Source organism: Cebus imitator, unplaced genomic scaffold (genome assembly GCF_001604975.1).
Source record: "Cebus imitator isolate Cc_AM_T3 unplaced genomic scaffold, Cebus_imitator-1.0 Scaffold43, whole genome shotgun sequence".
Lineage (NCBI taxonomy): Eukaryota > Metazoa > Chordata > Mammalia > Primates > Cebidae > Cebus > Cebus imitator.
The window spans coordinates 2,531,469-2,557,158 of NW_016107358.1; the positions used below are offsets into that span (position 1 = coordinate 2,531,469).

Genomic DNA, 25,690 nt, shown 5'->3' on the forward strand with positions numbered 1-25,690 from the left:
TACACAAGGTGTAATACTTACGTGTATTACAACAAGAATGCATGTTTTTATACTATTTTACTACTAACAAAGTATTTACAAAAGATTCATTTGATCCTCACAATAGTCCAACGGAAAAGGCTGATATCCCTACTTTGCCAATGGAAAAAATTATTCAGTCTGGTATGTAGGCAAAAGTGAACACATCTAGTATTAATCACGACAATGTAACTTTTAAACGGAGTTGACAGTGTCAGAAACCGCACTTAGCCTTTTATATGTGTTAACTCCTTCAATCATCACATTATTCCCATGAGATTTCATATTAGCATCTATTGTAGTAAAAACTGAAGTTCAGATAAACCAAGAAACTTTTCCAGGATCACAGAGCAAGGAAGAGACCGGCTTTGTAGCATGGTATATGACTCCACTTCTCAAATCTGCCACAGCAAGTACCAATGGGGAGAATCCAGAAATCTTTGGTTTCACTGAGTTATAGTAGAAAACTGAGCCCAAGTTTATCTCACTTCTTAGCCATATTTTTTCCAAGTGCAATTGTAGTTTGCAAAGGACAGAGAGAACTCAAACCAAGGTCTTCTGAGTCCATGCCATGAAAACACTGAGGGTCAAGGACGTTGGGAATCAGAGAGTACAAACAGCCTGTCATGCCCTTTGACTTCTTAAGTCCCTACACCTCACACTGGAAAGAGACCATAAATCAAACCATCTTGGTCCTCAGGACTCTTTTGCACAATCTGGGGCAATAATCTGTTGTTAACCAAAGTGCCAGAATTTAGGATCCCAAACTTGATCCTCCTCTGTCTCTCTGCTTTGAATGCCCTTCCCACATTCCCACAGTTTGTAAATGCCTACTCAGCCTTTGAGGACCAGATCTGACAATGAAGCCTAATGGTTGAGACCTGTGGGATCAACTAGACCTGGATTTGAATCGAGATAAGACCTTGTGCTTGCTGTTCCTGGAACTAATTTTCCCCACAACTTTGTATGGCTTACTCCCTTAGTCCCTGTGTGAAACAAGGGTGTTCCCTTGTGGAAAGAATTTCATTCATTCTCTGTTCAAATAGCACCTCCTTATTGGGGTTTTCCCTAACAATGCTACTTAAAATAGCTACCCTGACTCTCAGTTCAGATTCTCCTTATCTCGCCTTATTTTTCATTATCGTGTATATTAATTACCTGAAATTACAAGTTATGTTTTACATTTTAATCAGCATGCAGATAAAAGACTACATTCTCCACTATAATATAAGCTTCCAGAGGACTTCGATATATTTCCAATGCCTAAAACAGAGCCTATTATATGTTGAATGAATGAACTGATGGCTGAATGAGGGGTCAGCCTCATTTTTCTCATCTGTAAAATGGGTTTTATAAAACATACCTAATAAAATTTCTATCAAGCTGAGAGTATGGCACACACCTGCAGTCCCAGCTACTTGGGAGGCTGAGCCAGGAGAACGGCTTGACCTCAAAAGTTTGTATGAGACTAGCCTGGGCAACACAGGGAGACCTTCATTTAAAAAAAAATGCTATCAGTTGCATATGAGATAAATACATACAGCATTTAGTTCTCAATAAATGGCAGCGATTTTTGAAATCTTACTCCCTCTGGCACAGTTAACTGTATTTTTCTCCCTTCCAACAACCTTTCCTTTCTTAGCAACAGCACTTACACCATTAAATTACAATGTATATTTACATGTCTTTCCCCTCAAGTTTCCTAGAGCCTTTTTAAAGGCAGAAACAGAGATTTTTAAACACTGTTTAAAAAATCTAGCATTGGCCGGGCACAGTGGCTCACGCCTGTAATCCCAGCATTTTGGGAGGCCAAGGCGGACAGATCACCTGAGATTGGGAGTTCCAGACCAGCCTGACCAACATGGAGAAACCCTGTCTCAACTAAAAGTACAAAATTATTTAGGTGTGGTGGTGCATGCTTGTAATCCCCAGCTACTTGGGAGGCTGAGGCAGGAGAATCCCTTGACACTGGGAGACAGAGGTTGCAGTGAGCCAAGATTGTGCCATTGCACTCCAGCCTGGACAACAAGAGCAAAACTCCATCTCAAAAAAAAAAAAACAAAAAAAAAAACAAAAAATCCAGCATCTAGTGGCACAGTGTCTGACCTAGCTAGAGGATGTTTCCTAAATATTAAAATTAATTAATGAGGTTCAAGGCAGTACACAGGTTGTGGAAAGCAGTTTAGAAAGCAAGCCTAGGGTCTGATGCTATTTGGCTCTTCAAGTTTGGCAATATTACCTCTGAGAGAGAAGAGCTCAGATCCCATGAGGACTGGGATCCAGTGAATCAATATTTACTTGTAGATTATCCTCTTTATGGCTCATCTGAGCCATATTTAAATCAAAGCCTGGCATGTCCCTTGCTGCTTTGTCTCTTCTACTGCTTCTTGCCAAAAAATATTGTGTGTTTAGAGACCATGTACCCAGCTCAGTTTCAGCACAAGCCAAGCAGAATGTTCGGCGCATTGACCAATTACTGAGCAAGGGAAGAAATATGAGATTTGAAGCTGGTTCACATGCGGAAAGGTCTAAGAAAAAGGGAGCTGACATTCCCTGACTAAAAACCTGAGCAACTGGCAGGGAAAACAGGACCCAGATTGTTCCCAGGGGCTTCACAGAAAAACATAGGCCAAATAAAATTAAGCGGACTTGCCAAATAGTGATAACTATCCATTAGAAGAGTTGCTTTGGAGGTAGATGCTTCCTTTCTGGGAGCAGAGCGATTTCTCAGCAGGAAACTTGTGGAGGAGATTTCTGCAGGGACCATGGGCTAAACTTGAGGAATGACTGGAGTTTCCTCCAACCCTGAGATCTTAGTAAATCTGTTAGAAGTTCTTTCTTTCCTTCTTTTTTTTTTTTTTTTTTTTTGGTGATGGAGTCTTGCTCCATTGCCCAGGCTAGAGTACAGTGGCACAATCTTGGCTCACTGCAACCTCTACCTCCTGGGTTCAAGTGATTCAACCTCTGCCTCCTGTCTCAGCCTCCCAAGTAGCTGGTACTATAGGCATCTACCACCATGCTCAGCTAATTTTTTGTATTTTAGGAGAGACAAGGTTTCACTGTGTTGTCCATACTAGTCTCTAACTCCTGACTTTGTGATCCACCTGCCTCAGCCTCCCAAAGTGCTGGGATTACAGGCATGAGCCACTGCAGAAAACCAAATACAGATGACTAAAAATACTTTCTCTTGAGGGAGGTCCATGTCCCTTTTTATTTGTTGTTTATTCATTCATTCAATTAACTTACCAAATAATTGTTAAGAATATGTTATGTGGTAGGCACTTTAGGCTCCAGGTGGTAAAGACTAGAGGAGTCAAGGAGGAAGGAAGGGCGTGTTAGAATTATGGTGGAGCTTTTTCAAACTACACCTGTTTTTTGCTCACGGCTTCCCTTCTGGTAAGTTTCCGGTAGGGTCTCTGCCAGGCAGGGACGTCTAGAGTTTTCCAAACACACAATGCCAGGCCAGGAGATTCTGGCATAACCCATTTCCAGGAGCTTAGGAATTTTTAGGAAGCAGACATGTAGAAGTTGAGAAAGTTCCCATGTGATTCTGTTAGCGAGTTCCTCACTTCCCTAACACTCTTGTTTTATAAAGAGAGGAAGACCTAAGATATTCACAGATGCATAGGATATGGCATCCAACTTCTGGGATTTGGATGTAGTTGCATCGTACAACAAGATGTTGGCATTGGAGCCCTTCCATTAAAAACAATAATAAAAACAAGATTGGTAAGTGTTGAGAAATTGCTTTATGGAAGGAAAAAAATCTCTATTTCATTACACATTGAACCTGCTTATGTACTTTTAATGAAACATTTATACAGAGAATGTATCTCCATTTTACAAATGACATGAAAGTTATTTTAGTTTTTCACATGAGTCCTCATCTGTGAGCTGCCCATTTCTTTCATTGCCTAAATTGCACGTTTTCAGGTAGCCTCAGGAAAACTCGGGAAGTTGGGCTGTTAGAGGATTTCAAGCTCTCACGTGAGCTAAGTGAGACACTTCTGGCCAGCTTTTCTGGGGAAAGGCCCTGAGTCTTCCTAGGCATGGGGATGCAGAAGGGAAAGGACCAGGAAGACATCAGGAATGGAGATGGGGTTACAAAGAAACCCATGCAGGATCCTGCCAAGGAGATTCTGGACTTAGGTTTACTGGTGCCTCTGTAGGGCTTTGCTCTAAAATAAGGCATTAGAGTTAAGTGATTTTGTACTTGAAATGGGCCCAGGTCCATAGAACCATGGATCTGCTCATTTATTAAAAAAGAAAATGATTGGATCATGAGGTCAGGGTTCAAGACCAGACTGGCCAACATGGTGAAACCCCATCTCTACTAAAAAATACAAAAATTAGCTGGGCATGGTGGCTGATGCCTGTAATCCCAGCTACTTGGGAGACTGAGGTAGGAGAATTGCTTAAACTGGGACCCAGGAGGCAGAAGTTGCAGTGAGCGGAGATCATGCCACTGCACTCCAGCCTGAGCTCCAGAGAGAGACTCCATCTCAAAAAAAAAAAAGAAAGAAAATGATCTCAGTCCATTTAATTTTTATTAAATGCCTTATGCATTACATTTTAAAGAAAATATATATACACGTTATTTTTTTAAGTAACTCATTAACTTCTGGTTGAATACTAATAGTTGAGACTATGTTATTGGCCTCCAGAAGAATGAGCAAAGCCCCTTTCCTCTTCTCCAAACAGCCCTTTCTTGATCTTTCTGTAAATGCTGACCTGATGGCTAAGTATCTACTACAGGGCTGTTTTCTAGAGGTGGTTTCAAAGGGGATAGAGGTCATGGTATATCACCATGGTTTCTAACTTTTCCTTCCCCAAGACTGCAGAGTAAGAGAGTAAGGTCTCATAGTAGGCTCCCTCTATCTCTCTCACCTTTTGTTTCTTCTTTCTCTCTCTTCTAATGTTCTGTGTTCTCATGAAACAGTTTCTGTCAGCTTGAAGTTACATATTAATGGCAAACCTACCTTCTCTCGCTGTCTGTTACTTGGATTCCTTTTCCCTGGTGCTGACAAGCATGCCTTTTCTCTCAACGCTGTGGTAAACATTGAGAATTAAATTTGGCCTTGCAGAATCACTAAACCAAGGGGCATCTCTTCCCAGCTTCACATTCGGTGATGTCACCTTGGTGGCTTAAGTTGTCCATGGATGGGACATCCCCACCATAGAAACCAGCAAACCCTATGTATCAAAGCTTTTTTTCTTCCTGAGAGCTAGGTCACCAGGCAGGTGATTGGTCTGGACTTAACCCCAAGAGTGTGTGTGTGTGTGGGGTGTGTGTGTGTGTGTGTGTGTGTGTGTGTGTGGTGGGGGAGAGTGGAGTGGTAGAGAGAGAGTCCTTCCATTTCTACTGCCAGAAAGTCATTTACTCCTTTTATTTTCTGGAGCCTAAACAGAAGGGACAGAAGCAGGTTGGGTGGGCTGAATGATAAGGTGAAGAGATGCTCACCTCATAAACGATCTTAATAGGAAGACTACTTGACTAGTTGAGGAATCAGGTAGGGTTTTTTTTTCTTCCCCCCCATAGGGCCTCACTTTTGTGATACAAAAGAATTGTCTTTTGACTTGTCTAGGACAGGTACTAAGATGGAAGATTGAGTTCAGTTCATGACAGGTGAAGCTAGGAACGCGGAACTCCTGGGAAAATTTACTTGTTCTCTTCCTGATACCTTCTCACAATGTCTCTCCAGGGTAAAGTTGTTTCTCCTGATGTTCTGATATGCTTTTGCTACTGAAAAGTGAGAGCTATGTAAATCTGTGCATTTTCTCTCTTTACCTGGCTGCTAGGGAGCAAACAGAAAAATTCGCCTGTAAACTCTATAGCTTTTAATCAACAGAGATTCTTGTGTATCCCCCTTCATTTGCCATGTTATCCACTTGCTTTTTAATGTAAGAGAGCTCAAATTCACCTAGGAAACTGGCAAGATATTACTCAATCATCCATCACATTTAATTTCTTTAAATATCTTACTCTTACCCTAAAAAAATGAAGGAAAAAAATCTTTCATATTCTACTTACTCTCTTTTCACCCCCCAAATAACATAAACATGACTATGTTTCTAAGTAGATTTTCTCCTCCATTCTTCATATTTGGAAAATGATACTATTTGTCTTGCTTCTTAGATTGTCAAGTTCTATATTGTCTGGGTCAGATTTTTTTTTTTTTTAAGACAGAGTCTCACTCTGTTTCCCAGGCTGGAGTGCAGTGACATAATCTCAGCTCACTGAAACCTCTGCCTTCCGGATCCAAGTGATTCTCCTGCCTCAGTCTCCCAAGTAGTGGGACTACAGGAACACACCGCCACGCCTGGCTAATTTTTGTAGTTTTAGTACAATGGAGTTTCACCATGTTGGCCAGTCTGGTCTCAAACTCCTGACCTCAGGCGATTCACCCACCTCGACCTCTCAAAGATCTGGGATTACAGGTGCAAGCCACCATGCCCAGCTGTGGATCAGATTTAAATTTAATTATGTACGATGTTTATTAAAGTTTGGTGCTTGATAAATAAGAACAAAACATGAGGTAGCTGCACTGACAAGAAATCGTTCCTGTGGAAGTGGTTACCTAGGCAGAGTATGTCTAAATTTATCAACTAGAATTCTTAAATGTCCTGGAAAGATCTTTTACATGTCTTGTACCTAATGCTATTAAACAAACATATTTTTAATGACTTTAAAAACTTTTTTGTGTTTCAATGTATTAAGCATTACATCTGAAATCTTACATAATAACACAATATTGTCCTAGACCAAATGTCTGTTTCATCTTTCATAGTGTCTGACAGAAGAAAAACTTAAAAACAGCAGATTGGCAAATCTTAGCCTTGGTGTGTGTGAGAAGTATGGGGGTTGCTTACTAAAAATGCATCTCCTCTCTTATAAATACCCCTTGCTCCTATAGAACTATTGGAATTATGAGAGTGGAGCTTAAAACCTATATTTTTAAGTATCAGATTACTTCTTAGCTTGAGAATCAGTGTTTCTGGTTGACTGTAAAGGTTAAGCAGCTACTCTCTAAAAATGGGTGAGAAATAAAGGTGATTTCAAGATTTTGATCATAAAATGAGCATCTCCTGGCTGTGCCCCTCGGGTGGAAGGGGCCGGATGCAGCAGCTGCTCAATTTCATTGTGTTGATTTTCTTCCCCCTTCCACTTAGGGATCTTAATTACTTTCAAAATATTTTCAAAAATATATATATTTTAAAAATCCTTAAAAAGAACAAGATTTTGAGGAAGACTTGTTATGATTTTCTTTCAGATTTGCTAGGATTCACCATTTCAAATAATAGCTGAAGAAATCAGGGCCTCTGCATCTCTGTGAGTTAATAACAGTGTGAGCATTTCCTAATGTATGTGCATCTATAGGTACCAATCTCATGATTGCATTACTATTTTTGCCTTTCTTTCTCACTAGTCAGTGTCTCTGGGACAATGACTAAGCCTTTATCTTCAGATCCCTAGTTCCTTGCTAGGTGCCTATTTGTTAGTTAACAAATCAATGAATATATTAATTTATTCATTTACTATCTATTGAGCTCCTACCAGGAATCAAGCCCTGCTCTGGGTGCTGCAGATATAGTAGTGAATAACACAACTAACTGAGCAAGCAAAATCCTTATCTCCAGGACTAGTTCTTCAGAGCAAAATGCAATCACAGTATTGTCTTTCTGTCTCTCTGAGAATTTGGAGGAAGGGAATTACTCAACATATTTTTAAGAAAGAAAAAAAAAATAAGACAACACAAGGATGATTGCTCTACAAGCCTGAGATAAAAGATCAAATTTTATATGATTGCCTTGTTCTTTTAGTCTTTGTAAAAATAAGGTTGCCTAAGAAGAGAGCAATTTAGAATATCTCTGCTGCCAGTAAATGAACTTAGACTGTATCAAGCTGATGAAGCATTCTGCCAACAATGCACTGATGATAACTGATTTGATACTTCATTTTCTGCTTGCAGAGTTTACTCTTAAGGAGTATGATAAATCCTACCTGACTTCTTGCTCTTCACTGGTCAGACCCAATCCAAATGTCTGATGGATGTCAAAGCAGGAGTTGCGGTCCTCTAGCAACCTAGGATGTAGTCAGGGTAGGAACCAAGCTTCAGTTCATAGCACTTAACAAATCAGTGCTTTTCCCCTGTATCCTGACTTAGGGGCAACGAAACATTGTACTCACCCAACTTTCTGAAACCGCTTCTCCAGGTTGTTCCAAACATACCTGATTTTCTGCACTTGGATGCATCGCAGCTACAATTACAAACGTGATGGAACTGGTGTCATTCATATCATAAAGCTCATCAAGAGAGGGGAGTGGTGCTTAATGCAGGATGCAGGTCCCCTTGTGGGTCTTTCTTTTTTTTTTTTTTGAGACAGGGTCTCACTCTGTCACTCAGGTTGGAGTGCAGTGGCATGATGACCACTCACTGTAGCCTTGACCTCCCAGGCTCAATCAGTCCTCCTGCCTCAGCCTCCTAAGTAGGTGGAATTACCAGCATACACCACCACACCCAGCTAATTTTTGATTTGTTTATTTATTTTATTTTATTTTTTGAGATGGAGTCTCGCTCCGTCGCCCAGGCTGGAGCGCAGTAACACGATCCTGGCTCACTGCAAACATCTCCTCCCGGGTTCAAGCGATTCTCCTGCTTCACTTTCCGCTGGGATCACAGGCGTCCACCACCATGCCTGGCTAATTTTTGTATTTTTAGTAGATATGGGGTTTCACCATATTGGCCAGGCTGGTCTCAAACTCCTGACCTCATGATCTACCTGCCTCAGCTTCTCAAAGTGCTGGGATTATAGGCATGAGCCACTGCACCTGGCCCTTGATCTTTTTTTCTTTTTCTGTTTTTTTTTAAACATAGATGAAGTTTTGCCATGTTTCTCAGGCTGGTCTTAAACTCCTGGGCTCAAGTGACCACCAATGTTGGCCTTCCAAAAGTGCTGGGATTACAGATGTGAACCACCATGCCCAGCCTGTCTCACTTTCTTTGATACATAGCTGTTATTCCCATTCCAAAAGTGTGATATTCAGAACTTTCATTTGATAAACACTTATTTTGTACTTTCTCTGCAAACATGCCATAACACTGTACTCTTCAAATAACTTACTTTTAATTCTGGCTTTAGTAAGGCTTGGTTTATGACAGAGTGGCGGTCAGCCACCAGGGATTCTTTCCACTTTTTGCTTATAGGAAACTTCAGTGTGGATAGGTAGAGGCAGAATACCTTCTTCCTCATATATCTTTGAAATTCGTCCTAGAAAAGATAATCCAGTTCATGAAATTCTCAAGTGTTATTCAGTAAGGTACTCAATCAACCAAATACCTACCAAGTGCTAGACAAGGGTTTTCAGAGTTTGGTACAAAACTTTGACCCAAACAAGAGTATCAGCTTTATCCCAGAACCGACTAGAAATGTGCATTCTCAGCCCCACTTCAGACCTACTGAATTAAAAACTCTGGGTGGGACCAGGAGTTCTTGTTTCTATGATGATTCTGATTTGCACTAAAAGTTTATAATCACTGTGCTAGAGAATAAAAAGAAAGATATACTTTGCAGGAAAGCTTTCTATCCAGAAAATAGTTTCTAGCTATTTTAATGTGACATTTAGGTGTTTAAAATGTGTAATATCCTCCAAAATACATATTTTTGAAAAACTAAATGGCCGTTCCCACGTTATGGAATCTAAAAGCTGTAACACTGACAGCCACTGTTCATGTAAGGGCTAAGAGCACTCTGTTAGCCTGATGTGGTCGAAATTTCCCCAAGCTGAAGTGGAAGAAATGCCCTTTGTTCCTGGGTCAAAATGAGAGATAGCAAGTGGATTGCAGAGATAAGTTTGCCATCTCCTGTTGTGATCTATGGAAACTCTTTAAAAAGAGGAAATCTACTCTCTGAAATATAATACTAGCCACAGAGTTGTGCCACAGAGGCCATGAGGAAGACATGATGATGGCATTTGAAATAGGTGACAGAAGGGTACGCACTGTTGTCCTCAGCAAAACAGTGTCTGCTTCTTGCAAGGGGCATGGAACGCAGTTGGCCCACACTCTCCACTGGGGTCTCCAGTAGAACACCAGCAGAAGGCCCCCACAGGTCAGCACGGATGCGACAAGGCAGAGGGCTTTCCGTACATTCTGGTCACGGTAACCAAACACCTCCTGGAGAATAAATGTAAAAGATCACTCGATTTTTCTCCTTTTTTCACAGAAGCATATTATTTTCTTTCAATAAACCAAACTTTAGATGAAGGAATATTGGTCGGGAGAGAAATCTGGTGTTAGGTGGTTGAATCAAGTTGTCTGCTTGCAGCTGTCCGCTGATATAATCAAAAAAGAAGGACTTATTTTACTACCCTGGTATATGGAATTAAAACATTAAACAGGAGTAAGGAAGGGGCCAATTTATTTGCTTCTATGTATTTACAAGAGTTACCTCAGATTTTTATAAAATGCTTCATGTTTTGAGCCAGGTTTATATTTTTTAGGAATTAGATATTTTAAAAATTGTTAATATGAATTTATTGTAGGAAGATGAAAAATTTTGACAGATATGATCTACATTCATACATCTGGCTTTATCCATTCAGGTTTGTTTTATAATAACATGGTGAGAATGATCATAAGTATGAATAAATATACTATTTTCTACAACAGTGTGATGATATAAATTAAGGAATTACCTGTGGGCATGAAAGACTTTCCAAAAGCAGCTTATATTTATTTACCCTGATAATAATATGCTAAAATATTTGGACTTTCAGTAGATTAGTTAATATTTGTCATAAACTGAATAAAGACTTGAGATTTGGTTCTAGGGGGGAAAGTTGCCAAACAACAGATTTGTTTATTCAAAGCCAATTTCTAGTTCCCATCTTCTACAATGAAGTGTCACAGTATTGTTTTTAAATTTTAAAGCCTAAATTTTCAGTGCATTTTGAAGCCCCTGAAGGATGATGATTATGAATAATATCTTTATTACACTTTTATTTTAGGTTCTGCTATTGTTGTTTTTGTGCTTTTTAAAAATATGACTGAACTCTGAATTTTCAGGTCCAGATCACAGGACTATAATTTCAAGAAACTTAGTTTTTACTAAGTGTCTAGAGCATTTTTGATGATGGAATATGCTGCATTTTATGCCAGTTTAGCTCTTACTAGAAAAAAATCTCTTGGCTTAAGATTTTTTCCACTGATCCTCAACACTAGCATCCACCTGAGAAAAAAGTTTTTTAAGTTCAGTGATGCCGCCACTCTATTTTGAGATTATTCATATAAGGTTTAAATTAGCAATATGCATTCACCCTGCCTGCTTTTATACATGTTTTCAATTGTTTCTCCTTTCTGTTTCCTCTGATTCTATAAACCTGCTTTCATTTTATTTGTGAATTATAGTTTTATTAGGCTCAAATAATATGTATATGCCACTTTACATATTCTGTCATAAATATACATTCTTTTACCAAGAACTATTTACAGGGGCTTACTGCCAAAGTCCAAGTGTGTGCAAAAATAGAAGCAGAACAAATTGGAATTTTAGTCTAGCTTATAGATGAAATGAGCTCATTCATAAATAACTTTCTCTTTTTCTGTTTTTCTATATACAGTAATGGCAGTGAAAATCATAATTTTGGCACCCCTTCAGTTCTCTTCTATACAACGTTTTTAAATTAAAAAACAAACTCACAATGATTGCAAGGCTGCAATGAAAGCAATACAACTACATACTGCTAATAACCCTGTGAACTGAAGTAAGTTTTAGGAAAAGTAAGGTGACAAATTGTATCAAGAATTGTAAAGATATTTCTACTCTTTGAATCAGTAATTCTTCATTTGGAAATATGCCCTAATAAAATAATATCTCAAGAAGAAAGTATTGCATATACAATGTTCAGTGCAGCATTATCTATAATAGCAAAAGCAATGGGAAATCCAAATGATAGCTGATGGTTCAGTAAGTTCTGAAACATCAAAACAATGGACTACAGCAGAGCCCTTGAAAACAAAATACATGATGCTAATGTAGAAATCTGGAGCATACTGTGATATAATGTTAAATGGAGAAAAAAACAAAGAACAAATAGCATAAATGGAAAACAAGTAGCAACATTATGAAATTTAACCCAGCTGTGTCAGTAATTACACTAAATGCATATAGCCATAATGCTATGATTAAATGCAAAGATTATGAGACTAGATAATAAAACACCTATTGTATGCCATTTGCAAGAGACACACTTTTTTTAACGTTGTCAATTTTTTTCTTTTTTTTTTTTAATTTATCGTACTTCAAGTTCTGGGGTACATGTGCAGATCATGCAGTTTTGTTACATAGGTATACACGTGCCATGGTGGTGGTTTGCTGCATCCATAGCGCCATCATATGCATTAGGTATTTCCCCTAATGCTATCCCTCCCCAATCCTCCCCACCCCCTGCTATTCCTCCACCAGCCCCCTACCCCCCAGGCCCTGGTGTGTGATGTTCCCCTCCCTGTGTCCATGAGGAGACACACTTTAAAGAAGTGGATGGGTTAAAAAGGAAAAGAAGGGGACAATGTACCATGCACAAAGTAGACGAAAGCTGATATTGCTGTATTACAATCTCACAAATTATATTTTTTTAAGGATAGTTAAGGAAAAAATACTAGGAGAGAAAAAGAAGGATATTTCATAAGCAAAAAGATCAGTTTAACAGGAGAACATAACAATTCCAAATTTTTGTGCATCTAAAAAACAGTTTTAAACTGTATAAAGCAAAACTGATAGAATTTAAATCTACTCTCATCATTGGAGATTTTAACACACCCCTCTCTCTCTCAATAACCAACAGAATAAGCAGACAAAACATTCAGTATGAATACAGGAGGTCTGAACAACTCTGTTAGCTACATTGATCTAATTGACAAATACAGAAAATTACAGCCAACAACTGCAGAATTCAAATATTTTTCAAGTACATGTAAAATACTTACCTAAATTGAGCATATTCTCAGAAATTAGAAATTCTTAGAAATTAAAAGCTCCCAAATATTTAAAAAGTAAACAACATATTTCAAAACAACACATACAAGTCAAATAAGAAATTACAATAAACATTAGGAAATCTTTTAAACTGAATGAAAATGAAAATTAAGAAATAAAAATTCATGGACTGCAACTGAGACAATTCTTACACAGAAATTTATAGCTTTAAATGCATATCTTATTAAAGAAAAAAAGTTTGAAATCAATAAACTAAGCTTCCAACTCAAGAAGTTATAGGAAGAAAAGCAAATTAAACTCAAAAAAAGTGTAAGGAAAAAACTATAAAGATGAGAGAAGAAATAGAACAGAGAGAAGAAATAGAACAGACAGTAGAAATACAACATGATAGAGAAAATCAAAGCCAAATTGGTAATCTGAAAAGATTAATAATATTGATAAACTCATGAATAAATATGAATATTAATGTTTATTAAAGAAAATTAGTGTGCAATTTAAAAGTTCCCTGCAAAAAAATCTTCAAGTCCAGAGAGCTTGTGATTTCTTTGAAATATTTAACATAGAAATGATACTATTCTTTAACAAACCTCTTTGTAAGTAGAGGAGATGAAAATTCTCCCAATTTATTTTATGAAGCCAGCATACTCAGACACCAAACTCTGATAAATATGTTGCAAACCAGGAAAGTTACAGGCTAAGCCCTGTCACGAACATAGATAAAATAATTCTAAATAGGTTATCTAATTAAATCAGTGATATATTAAAAAGTTAGTACATCACTACCAAATAGTGTTTGTCCTAGAAATGCAAGGATTTGAAAATCAATCAATGTACTCTGCCATTCAATGTACTTTAAAATTCAGAAGGAAACTCAGAGGGTCATCTCAATACATAGAGAAAAAGACTTATACAATTCTACACCAATACATGATTTTAAAAAAATCTCAACAAATTAAAAATAGATGGGAACATCTTTAAGATACATCATGTATAATGACAAAATATTGAATATTTTCCCACTGAAGTCACAACAAAAACAATATTGTCAAAGATCACCACTAACATTTATCAGTATAGTAGCAGAAACCTTAACCATTGCAATGAAAGAAAGAAAGAGAGAGAGAGAGAGAGAGAGAGAAAGAAATAGAAAGAAAGAAAAGGAAAGTGAGAAAAGAAAGCAAGCAAGCAAACAAGAAAGAACATAACAATTGAAAACAATAACTAAACTCTATGTGTAGATAATGTGGCTATATACATAAAAATATCCAAAAGAATGTACAAAGTATAAGAGTTAAAAAGTGAATTTATTAAGATTGCTGGATACTATGTCAATATAGAAAAACCAATTGTATTTGTATATATTAGTAACAAACAATTTGAAAATTAATTAAATACCATTTATAATAGTTTCAAAGAAAGAAATCAATTACTTGTAATCATTCTAACAAAGTTATACCAGGCATCTAAATTGAAAAGTGTATATCATCACCAAGAGACAGTAAAGACCTAAATAAATGAAGAGCTGTATTAAGTTTGGAGATTAACCATTAATCCAATTTAAAATCTCTTCAGATTTTGTGTGTGTGTGTGTGTGTGTGTGTGTGTGTGTGTGGCAATTGACAACTTGGTTCTGAAATTGGTATGGAAATGCAAAGCATGTAAGATAGTCGAGACAATTTTTGAAAAGAATAAATGTGGAAGAATTACACCACCAGAAGTAAAGATTTACCATAAAGCCACAGTAATTAAGAAAATGAGGTATACACACAAGTATAAACCAAAAGAACAACAAAACAAAGTAAAGTCCCAATAGAGACTCAAACATATGATTTCTTCACTTGCAAGAAAGGAGCCACTACAATCTGTGGGGGAGAGTGTGCTTTGCTCAACAAATAGCGCCAGAGGAAAACGAATAATGATGCAAAACAAATGAGTACAACACCCACCCCAGACCCACCCCACTGATTTATACCATATAAAATAATTTTTATACCATATAAAAGAAGAATTTTTATATGGTATAAATCAGTGGGGTGGGTCAACTGAAATAATGAATCAACCGAAACAATGAATCATCTGAAAGAAAGCACAGGATGAATTATTTTATGAGCCTCAAGTAGGCAAACGTTCCTTAAACAGAAAATAAAAAAGAAAGACAAAACAAATGTATTCAACTTTAGTTAAAATTAAAAGCTTCTGGCAGGGCACCGTGGCTCAGGCCTGTATTCCCAGCGGTTTGGGAAGCTGAGGCTGGAGGATTGCTTGAGGCCAGGAGTTCAAGACCAGTCTGGGCAACACAGAAAGACCCTGTCTCTACAATTTTTTTTTGTTTAAATTAGGCAGCAATGGTGGTGCACACCTGTAGTCCCAGTTCCTCAGGAGGCAGAGGTGGGAGGATCACTTGAGCCTAGGAGTTCAGGGTTTTAGTTAGCCATAATTGTGCCACTTCCATCCAGCCTGGGCGACAGTGAGATTCTGTCTCTAAGCTTTTAAAATATATATATAAATAAATTTTAAATATAAAGAAAATTAAAAGCTTCAGTTGATCCAAAGTTCTCTGAAGAGGCCAGGCACAGTGTCTTATGCTGTAATCCCAGCACTTTGGGAGGCTAAGATGGGAGGATAGCAAGAGCCCAAAAGTCCAACACTAACCTGGGCAAGGTAGTGAGAACCCATCTCTACAAAAATTAAAAAATAAAAAAAATTAGCCAGCCACAGTGACACACACCTGTAGTCCCAGCTATTCAGAAGGCTGAGGCAGAAGGATACCCAGAGCCCAGGAGTTCAAGATTGCAGTGAGTTGTATTTGTGTCACTGAACTCCAGGCTGGGTGACAGAACAAGACCTGTCTCTCCCCTGCTCCCCCAAAAAAGAAAAAAAAATCTCTTGAGAAAATATATATATATATATATAGATAGATAGATAGATAGATGTAGATATAGATGACATCTATATTTATATATGAAAAGGACTCATTTAAAATATGTAAAAACATATTACAAATCAATTAAAAATAAATATATAATAAAATATGGACAAATGACTTGAATAGATCTCTTACAAAAGAAAATTTCCAAATGGATTATAATATTCAAGAACGTGCTCAATATCATAAATCATTAGGAAACACAAAATAAAGCTACAATGATATGTCACAGTCTAGAATAACTAAAATAATCCTAAAATGAAACAAAGTTAGAAGATTTACACAACCGTATTTGAAAACTTCCTCTGAAGTCACACAATGATGTAACCACAGAATAGCTAAAATTAGAAAGACTGAACAAATAAATGTTGCTAAAGATTGGAAGCAACTGAACTCCCATATGTTGAGAGTGTGAACTGGGTATACACATTTTAAAAGCTGTGTTGTTAACCATATGACTATGAGCTAATAACTCCACTCTTAGGTTTTTGCCAAAGAAAATTTAATGTATATGTCCCCCAAAAGATTTGTACAAGAAGATTCAGACATACTTTATGCCTAAGAGCACAAAACTGGAAACAATCTAAAGGTCCACAAACATGAGAAAGATAAATAATTTTGTGTTTTCATACAATGTCATAATACAAAATAACATAATGAACCTCTGAGGCACACATCAACGTGGATGAATTTCACAGACATATTGAGCAAATGAAGTCCCATAAAGCAGTACACAATTCTATTCATATGAAGTTCAAAAATGAGCAAAATTAATTGAGGATAGAAGTAATTGAACTGTACAGTTAAGATCTCTGCACTTTATTGATACCGCTTACTTACACATGTCAACAGAGGGCTAAAAAAGAAAGAAAAAGTGAGGTGAGTTTATTACTCTGTTCCAAGCAGACAGAAAGTACTTTAATTACTTTAATTGGGATAGATTGGGAAAGAGAAAACAGCAGCACAGTTTGAGAAATTAATGAAAGAAGAAAGGGCCAAAGAAGAAATTTATATGGGAAATAGAGGGTTTGGTGACCTGGGAGGACAGTAGCTACCTCCTGGTGTGGATGATCGGTAAGAGCTGACTTTCACTGAAGCAAAAGTAAATCGCATTCCTAATAAAGAATACAGGTGAATACAGGTGAAGAGGTTTCTGTGAAGGACACTGCATGTGGCTGGGAATACCTCAATATCAAAATGTCAGTAGGATTTTTTATCTGTCAGCAAGAAGACAGAAACACAGAAAGGAAAGACAGAGAGAAGAAGGGGGGGAAAAAAAAAAGAAAGAACCCTTGTACACTGTTGGTGGGAATGTAAATGGAAAGTACAGTCACTATGCAGAACAGTACGGAGGTTTCTTTAAAAACTGAAAATAAAACTAACATATGATCCAGGAATCTCACTGCTGGATATATATCCAAAGGAAAGGAAATAAATATAGTGAAGAGATATCTGCACTCCGATGTTTCTTATAGTAGCCAAGATATGGACTCAACCTGTGTCCATCAATGGATGAGTCAATAAAGAAATGTGTATGGTACATATACACAATGGAGTATTATCCAGCCTTTATGGGGTACATGTGATATTTTGATACAAGCATACAATGTGCAATGATCAAATCTGGGTAATTGGGGTATCCATCCCCTCAAGCATTTATCATTCCTTTGTGTTGGAAACACTCTAATTTCATTCTTTTTGTTATTTTGAACCCTTAACCATCATCCTCTCTTTATCTCCCTTCTGCCTATTACCCTTCCCACCTCCTGGTAACCATCATTCTACTCTCTGTCACCATGAATTCAATTTCTTTTAGCTCCCACATATTAGTGATAACATGCAATACTTGTCTTTCTATGCCTGGCTTATTTCACTCAACATAATGTCCTCCGGTTCTAGCCATGTTGTTGCAAATGACAGGATTTCATTCTTTTTTTTAAAAAATTTAGATTAGAAAAAAAGAAAAAAGAAAGAAAGAAGCTTGTAAATGTCAGAGTAACTTTCTGAAATGTGTGGTTCCTTGAACAAAGATGAATAGAAGCAATGTTTTTGCTTCTTTGATAAATTGGCCTCATAAAACTTGGTAAAACTCCTTTCTAGATCATTTCTCAGTTTTTCCAGAGGTATGTGGCTGGGTATGGGACTTGAGATTTTTAAAGAATCACTGCTTTATCCGACATTCTTTTAATCAAATACTTTCAATTAGCTTGTTAATGTTTGTGTGATTAGAGTTTATTACACGTATTAATCCATTCTTACACTGCTATAAAGATACTACCTCTGACTGGTTTAATCTATAAAGGAGAGATGTTTAATTGACTCACTGTTCCACATGGCTGGGGAAGCCTCAGAAACTTACAATCATGGTGGAAGGGGAAGCAGGGAATGTCCTACGTGGCAGCAGGTGAGAGAGAGAGAAAAGAGGGAAGAGTCAGGCACTTATCAAACGACCAGATCTCGTGAGCACTCACTCACTATCACGAGAACAGAATGGGGGAAAACACCCCCCTTATCCAATCACCTCCCGCCAGGTGCATCCCATGACATGTGGGGATTACAATTTAAGATAAGGTGTGGGTGGGGACATAGCCAAACCATATTACACAGTATATTTTTTATTTTGACCAACTAATCTCAAGTAAAATTAGATTGTATGATTATTCTTCTGATGTAGCCAGAGTCACTCAGATTTTTTTTCTGAATATTTACACACCCCCAATAAAATCCACTAAGAAATGCAGGGTTGAGGAGGGAGCCAGGAGCAATAGTGGTACCTGAAAAGGAATATTCACAGGTGTTGTACCTTAAAAGCAGTATTCACAGGTGTTGTTAATGTAAAGACACTGGCAATAGGATGGAAGTGTCTGAGTCTCAAACCCATTACACATGGTTACTTGTAGTAAAGTAAATTTTTCCACCTATTACCTGTGAGCTCAGGATTTAACTTCTCTATGTCTCAGTTTTCATTCTGTGCTTAGAGGAATAGTAATACCACACAACTGGAAAAACAGTGAGGCTTAAAAGAGACGTGTAAGCTGTTGAGAGAAAAAGCAGCTCAGTCAATAACAGGTGATTTTGTAATAGGTTCAGTCACAGGAGGAAAGAGGTGACTATTTCAACTTTCAGTTGCAATCTACTGAGTCAGAACTGGTAACAGAAACAGCCTGTGTTTCATGAGGCCAGGAACCCAGATCTGCCACTTATTAGTTGAGTTGAGTAGCACAGAAATTGTGCTCATCTTCACACAGACTTGATTTGTATTCTGTCTAAGCAGTGGTGTTCCTTTAAATTTTGTTTCCTATAGAATTCTGTATTCCAGATACTGAAAGAGGTACCACAGCCCTAACAGTCTTTTTCTAGACCCAGAATACAAAGGAAGCAATCTGGATTAGGAATAACAGTGAAATATGCATGTGCTTTTTCACAGAGTTTATTGCCATAAATTGCAACTTAGAGCCAGGCTTCCCTCCCAGGTCTGACACCAGAACCTCTGCTCTTTATACTCCACTCCATTGCCTTCTAGAAGCTCTCACTTCTGTTTTTCCCTCCACTATTTACCAGCTGTGATTTAAACTTGCTTAACTTTAGATTTTTCATGTGAAAAACATGGCTGGTTGTAAAATGCAACAGAAGTAGTTTGATGTAGCAGTTAAAAGCTGAGGATATGGCATGGGAAAACCAAGATCAAATCATACCTCTACCATGTAACTGTATATAAGACTTTGGCAACCCACTTTACTTCTGATGCCTTAATTTCCTCCTCCACAGATGAGAATAGTAACAGTCACTATCTTCCAGGGTTATTGTTAGAAACTAATAAGATAATGCATGCAATGCATTTAGCACAGTTCCTGAAATATTTTGAGCACTTAATATGTGTTAAGAATTACCTTGTGTAACACACAATTCAATAAAATTTCAGTATTAAAAGTGGCTAATCCCACTGGGCTCATTGTAAAATAGCTTGACCACAAGCAACATGCAAAACTAAATATTATCTGTGAACACCATTGTAAGGAATGTGGCTAGTGCTTTGGTCAAGGATAGGCTGGGGTAGGATGTTTACATCCCGCATGACTCAGCGAGTTTGTAGTGCAGGCATATAACTCCACTTGTTATCAGAGCCGTGGAGCCATAACATGGGAAGGCCATCCCTTGGCCCTATGCCATTATTCACCTGTAAACGGTATAATTTCCTGCTGACGCTATAAAGATGTGCTCGTACCAGGAGAAGGAGAGAGAGCTAGAGCTGTCCATCTTTCCAGAGGGGTGCCAGCCAGGACACAGCTCAGCCCGCTTGTGCCCAGAGAAAGAGTTAAGCTGCTGACCCTGAAGGGAGGGCTGGCCATGCAGCTGTGTGTGGGAGCCACTGGACTAAGCAGCTGAGACAGAGCAGACAGTGTTAGAGAGCTGCTGATGAGAGAGCTGCTAAATAAAGCTTTATTTCACCTATCTACAGCCCCCGAGGGTTCTTTCCGTTATCTGCCATTCATCCACCCCCTCCCTTCAGATCTCAGCATGGGCTGGAAGCTGAACCTAAACATGACAACCATAGTTGAATTCCTTAAAGTGATTGATCCAATGGCTTCAATGAAGCTTTTGCTTTTTCAAAAGAGCAGAAGTTGTCAAAATTGAAGTCAAATAAAAGCTAAAAACTGCTCACTTTTGCAGTATGTGAAATTGGAGAGAAGGGCTTCAGGATAAACACCAAATTGACTCAGATTAGTTAGATGTGGTAACTATATATGCAAGCATGGACACACACACACACACACACACACACACACACACACACCCCAGTACAGTAATTTTTCACTCATACAGGAGGAAAAAAACTGAGTAACGTAATAGAGCACCTTACCTCTGATGTTCATGTCATGTGACCTTGTATATGCTACTTAACTGAGCCTCAATTTACTCAGTTGTAAAATGGATATGAGCTGCTACCTCATAAAAGTTAAAGAGAACATACATTAAGTTCAGCACACAAAAGGCACGTTTTATATTGCATGTTTTATTTATTTTCTTTATAGTTAGCTCTTTCACCTACCATCAGAGGTGGAACTAAGATTGGCTAAATTTCTCAGGAAAAGAGAATTGTATGGGACAGCTTCATCTAAACATGGTTTCTTACCCCAATTCTCTTTTGGTGGGATCTTCTTAGTCTTGTGGAAGCAACCCATGGGCTCTCTTCCTTCCTTTTTACCTGAATTTTCATTCTATCCAGAATACTAGCATTAATGCAAAACTGGTGTTCTGAACAAGGTCTTCTTGGGCTTTTGTAAATCCTTTTATTCTTACATTCACTGTTCGTGTGTTTAGCCATCCAAAATATCTGCTGAGTACCCACCATGCATAAGCACAGCAGTGTGTGATTCAGATTCTTTGGAATGGGTATTTTGGCTTATAACTCCTAACACTCTCACTTAAACCAAGATTCTTACAGCACGAAGTTACTAATTTATTTACTCACCCAAGACATAACATAAATAACTTCCACTATAATAATTCCATTCTGCAAATAGCAATGCCAATTTTTCCTTGTTTATTTATTTTGCTGAGATATGTTAGGCTTTTCCAAGGACAAGAATATTACATACAGCAGCCTTAGAGCAAGGTAGATATTTCTGTATAGGCCTAAGCTTCTAGATGTTTGAATCATAGCCAAGGAGATTATATTTCAATGTTCTTTCCTGTGGCTAGAATTAATCATGCGTTATTTGATTGTTTTTTTAGGCAACAATCACAGCACTGAGTTTTTATTCCTTATTAACAACCTGCCCTTTGTTATGTATCTGGACTTGCTCAGTGGAGTTCCTTTACATGTTATAGATGGGGGGAAATTCTCAAAACTCTGCTCTCTGATCTCTACCTCAAGGTTCTTCTCTTTAATATTAGGATAATATCGTCCTTAGTTAATTGATCATGTTAGTATGGTCATTTTTCTCCAATCCTCTATTACTATTTGGTTTGGCCACATGTAGTAATTTGAATCAGCTGTAACTAATTACCAAGCATTGTTAGTCATAGTTTCACATTATGCTCTGCATTCATGCCACGGAGTGACCATTGTGTAGAGATACGATGTCTTGAATCCCTTTTATTTTCATCTATATTTGACAATAAGAACTAATTGAGTCTATTTGACAATAAGATCATTCTTGAGTACTTACTTAGGTATCATTTAATTCTCAGAACAACCCTATATAATAGGCATTGTTATTTACTGAAGTATTAATATTTATAAAATTATTATTTTTAGAACAAAGGAACATGTTCTAAATAAACACTAAATCATTCAATCTGAAGTAAGAAAGACTTTCCACTATCTAGCAGTGTGATTGGAACCCAGTACAAACAAGATGAACATATCACCACTCTTGCTTACACGTATTCCCATAATTTCAGCCAGCATTACTATAACAAGAGTGCTAACATATAGTCCTCCTGCAAGTAAAAGTGCAACTAAGGACCTTTGTTTGATGAGGCTAACAGCAGAGAGCACCGAGTGTGGGTCAAAAGAGAATAAGATGCCTGGCCTGATGAGCAGGAACAATCTCTGAAAACAAAATTTGCCCTAGGTCAAGGGCATGGGACAACATGGCAAGTTTGGTTAAAAGTCATTTGTAAAATAAAGGCATTGTTAACCAGGGAGGGAGTTTCAGAGATTATTCGGTTCAAATTTCTCTCTAGGAAAAAAATAGCTATACGATGTTCTTCACAGATGAGCTTCTATAGCCTGCTTTCTTTCATGTTGGACAGTGGTGATGTTGTATTAGTTTTCTGTTGTTGCATAGCAAACTCAGTGTCTTAATACAACACTGATGTATTATCTCACCATCTTTATGGATTAGGTATTCAGTTAGCTGGGTCCTCTGCTGAACATCTTTCAAGACTAAAATCAAGGCATCACCTGAGCTGTGCTCCTTATAGAGCTCAGAGACCTCTTTGCACTCATGTGGTTGTTGGCAGAATTTAGTTTCTTGCAGTCTTAAGATAGAGGCCTCCATTCTCTTGTTAGTCAGCTGGAAGCTACTCTCAGTTTTAGCAATCACTCCTTACCACACAGCATCTTCCATCTTTAAAAATGCAACATAGAACCTCCCTGGCATCAGACTTCTCTCATGCCTTAACTATCTCTGACTTAAGGAAAGGCCCCATCTCTTTTCATGATTCACCTGATTAGGTCAGGCCCACCCAATCTCTGTTTTTATTAACTCAGTTGAGTTCATGTGGTTTATACCTGTAAAGTCCCTTTTTCCATATAACATAATATAATCATAGGCATCATAGTTTCTCATGTTGCAGGTTCTGCCCACACTCAGCTAGAGAAGATTATACAAAAGCAAGGGTCATCACGGGGGTATCGTATTAAGTTTCTGCCACCACAGATGATTGGGAAGTTCTGGCCAGATGTGATGGCCAGAGCTTTCTAATGGAATGTTAGAAGCCTTCCTTTGGGAGACTGAAGCAGGCAGATAATGAGATCAGGAGATTGAGACCAGCCTGGCCAACATGGTGAAACCCTGTCTCTACTAAAAATACAGAAATTAGCCAGGTATGGTAGCGCACACCTGCAATCCCAGCTGCTTGGGAGGCTGAAGCAGGAGAATGACTTGAACCCAGGAGGCAGAGGTTGCAGAAAGCCAAGATCACACCTCTTCACTCCAGCCTGGGCAACAGAGTGAGAGCGAAACTCCGTCTCAAAAAAAAAAAAAAAAAAAGAAGTTCTGCTATAAGGAAAATAAATCTGGCTGGAATCTACCAACCTCTACTTTTGTTCTCCACATCAGCCACTCAACTCTTGGAAGACAAACATTATGACTGTTCTTTGGGAAACTGTTTCTAATTTCTTTAACAGTTCTTACTTGTGATATGCAGATATTCCTCCAAATACACTATACTTCTTGGAATTTCTCTCGAAGTATGAGTTTTAGAATTAAATATAACTTCTGAGATTTTTTATAAAAAATACAGATTATGGCAGAACTATTTTTATTTCTTCTATTCTGCAGAGCAGACTTCTATTAAGGCATTCCAGGACTAATTTTTTATAGTTACATCACATTTTGTATGTGTATATAATTTGATATGTGAGTGTAAGTTACATCACATACAAGGTAATATATCTTACGTACACGTACAAAATTGCATACACATACAAAATGTGATGTAACTATTAAAAATTCGATAAAATTTAGCACATCAAATAAAGCATTTCAATTACTTTTTCATGTACAACTACCAAACCCAAGTCATTGATATCCTCACCTGTATTTTGATAATAACTTATAACAAAAACTCAGTGATGAGGTCTGTTACATTTCGTCTCGCCAATTTCTCACCTACAATCCAGCCTAGAAACATTTTTGAATCTTGATTCTGTCACCTATATTGTTCTCTCTCCCTCATAACTAGGTGTCAGTTGAAGATTAATAAGCTTACCTTTACTTCATTCAAGCTGGTAATATACATGCTGACTGAGAACAGGAGAGAGCCAACAGGGCTGACTTTCAATTTCAATTTTTACTTTTCAGTTTTAACCCTTGAGTATTTTTTTGGCGGTGAGGGCGGGGGGGAGGTCTTTAATGGAAGATGACCTAATGAGGGATGACATTGTGTATGTAAGATCATCCACGTTTAAAATTCCTGATTTTTCTTAACAACTCTTCACATATTACTTGTTTTCTCAATGATAGCCTCAAACAGATAATTCTTTACATTTTAATCAGAGAAAAAGGAATTCTGCTCAACACCAATCTCACTTAATATATGTATTCCTGCATTATTTTGCACTTTGTAACTCTTGATTCCTTGTACATAAATCAACCACTTATTTTTCATAGCTCTTTCCGTATCTCACATGTGACCCTTACAAAGCTTGTGAGTCAGAATAGCTAGTGCTATTGTTCTAAGGTAAATGGCCAAGGCCAAAGAGGTGTTCACAACCACATGGTTGGCAGCAGAGCCTTGACCAAAGCCCAGGTTTGCTATCTCAGAGTCCAGGCTCCTCCACTATTCGGTAGAAGAAAATTACCATGAAGTGAAAGCCTCCTCTGTTGATTCTGTTTTGTCCACACCAAGCAGCCATTTTGCCTTCTGGGGCTGCTGTGATTTGTAGTTTTGATATTTTGTTGGTGGATGTCTGTACAGAAGGGGAACACAGATGGAATTGCTGGGCTTTGCAACTGGTATGACTCAAGCGGCACTTGTGGCTCCAGTGGAGACAGAATCAAGGTTGTCTTCAGAAAGCAAATGCAGCCTGTGGTCAGAGGAGCTGCTGAAACAGAGGCTGACATTCACACAGTGTGCCTCCAGACAAACCAGGCCGAGAGCCATCATGATTATTTTTCCTCCCAGCAGGGCATAATGACAAAATAATACCTGTCAGTCATTGAGAACAGTCCAGCCTTCCTATGCAGGTTCCATGAGGCAGTGGTCAGGAGATAATCTGTGCATGTATTTGCACACACACACACACAGAAAAAATTCCATGGATGCATAAGTGTGGGAAATATGGTGCACTGTGGCTGGGTGAGGTGGCTCATGCCTATAATCCTAGCACTTTAGGAGGTGGAGGCAGGAAGATCACTTGAGCCCAGAAGTTTGAGACCAGCCTGGAAACCATAGGGAGACCTCTTCTCTACTGAGATTTTTAAAAAATTGGCCGGCTGTGGTAGCACATGCCTGTGGTCCCAGCTATATGGGAGGCTGAGGCAGGAGAGGCAGGAGGATTGCTTGTGTCTGGGA

The 25,690-nt window shown here is 38.1% G+C and overlaps 1 protein-coding gene across 1 annotated transcript in view; it reads right to left on the reverse strand.

Annotated features, from left to right (window-relative positions):
- ATP13A5 (ATPase 13A5) overlaps positions 1-25,690 on the reverse strand; it is a 103,697-nt gene that overhangs the window by 73,585 nt on the left and 4,422 nt on the right. Inside the window, 4 exon segments of the mRNA XM_017526637.2 lie at positions 8,021-8,101; positions 8,207-8,277; positions 9,142-9,288; positions 10,020-10,193. Of these exon segments, the coding sequence (XP_017382126.1) occupies positions 8,021-8,101; positions 8,207-8,277; positions 9,142-9,288; positions 10,020-10,193 (473 nt within the window).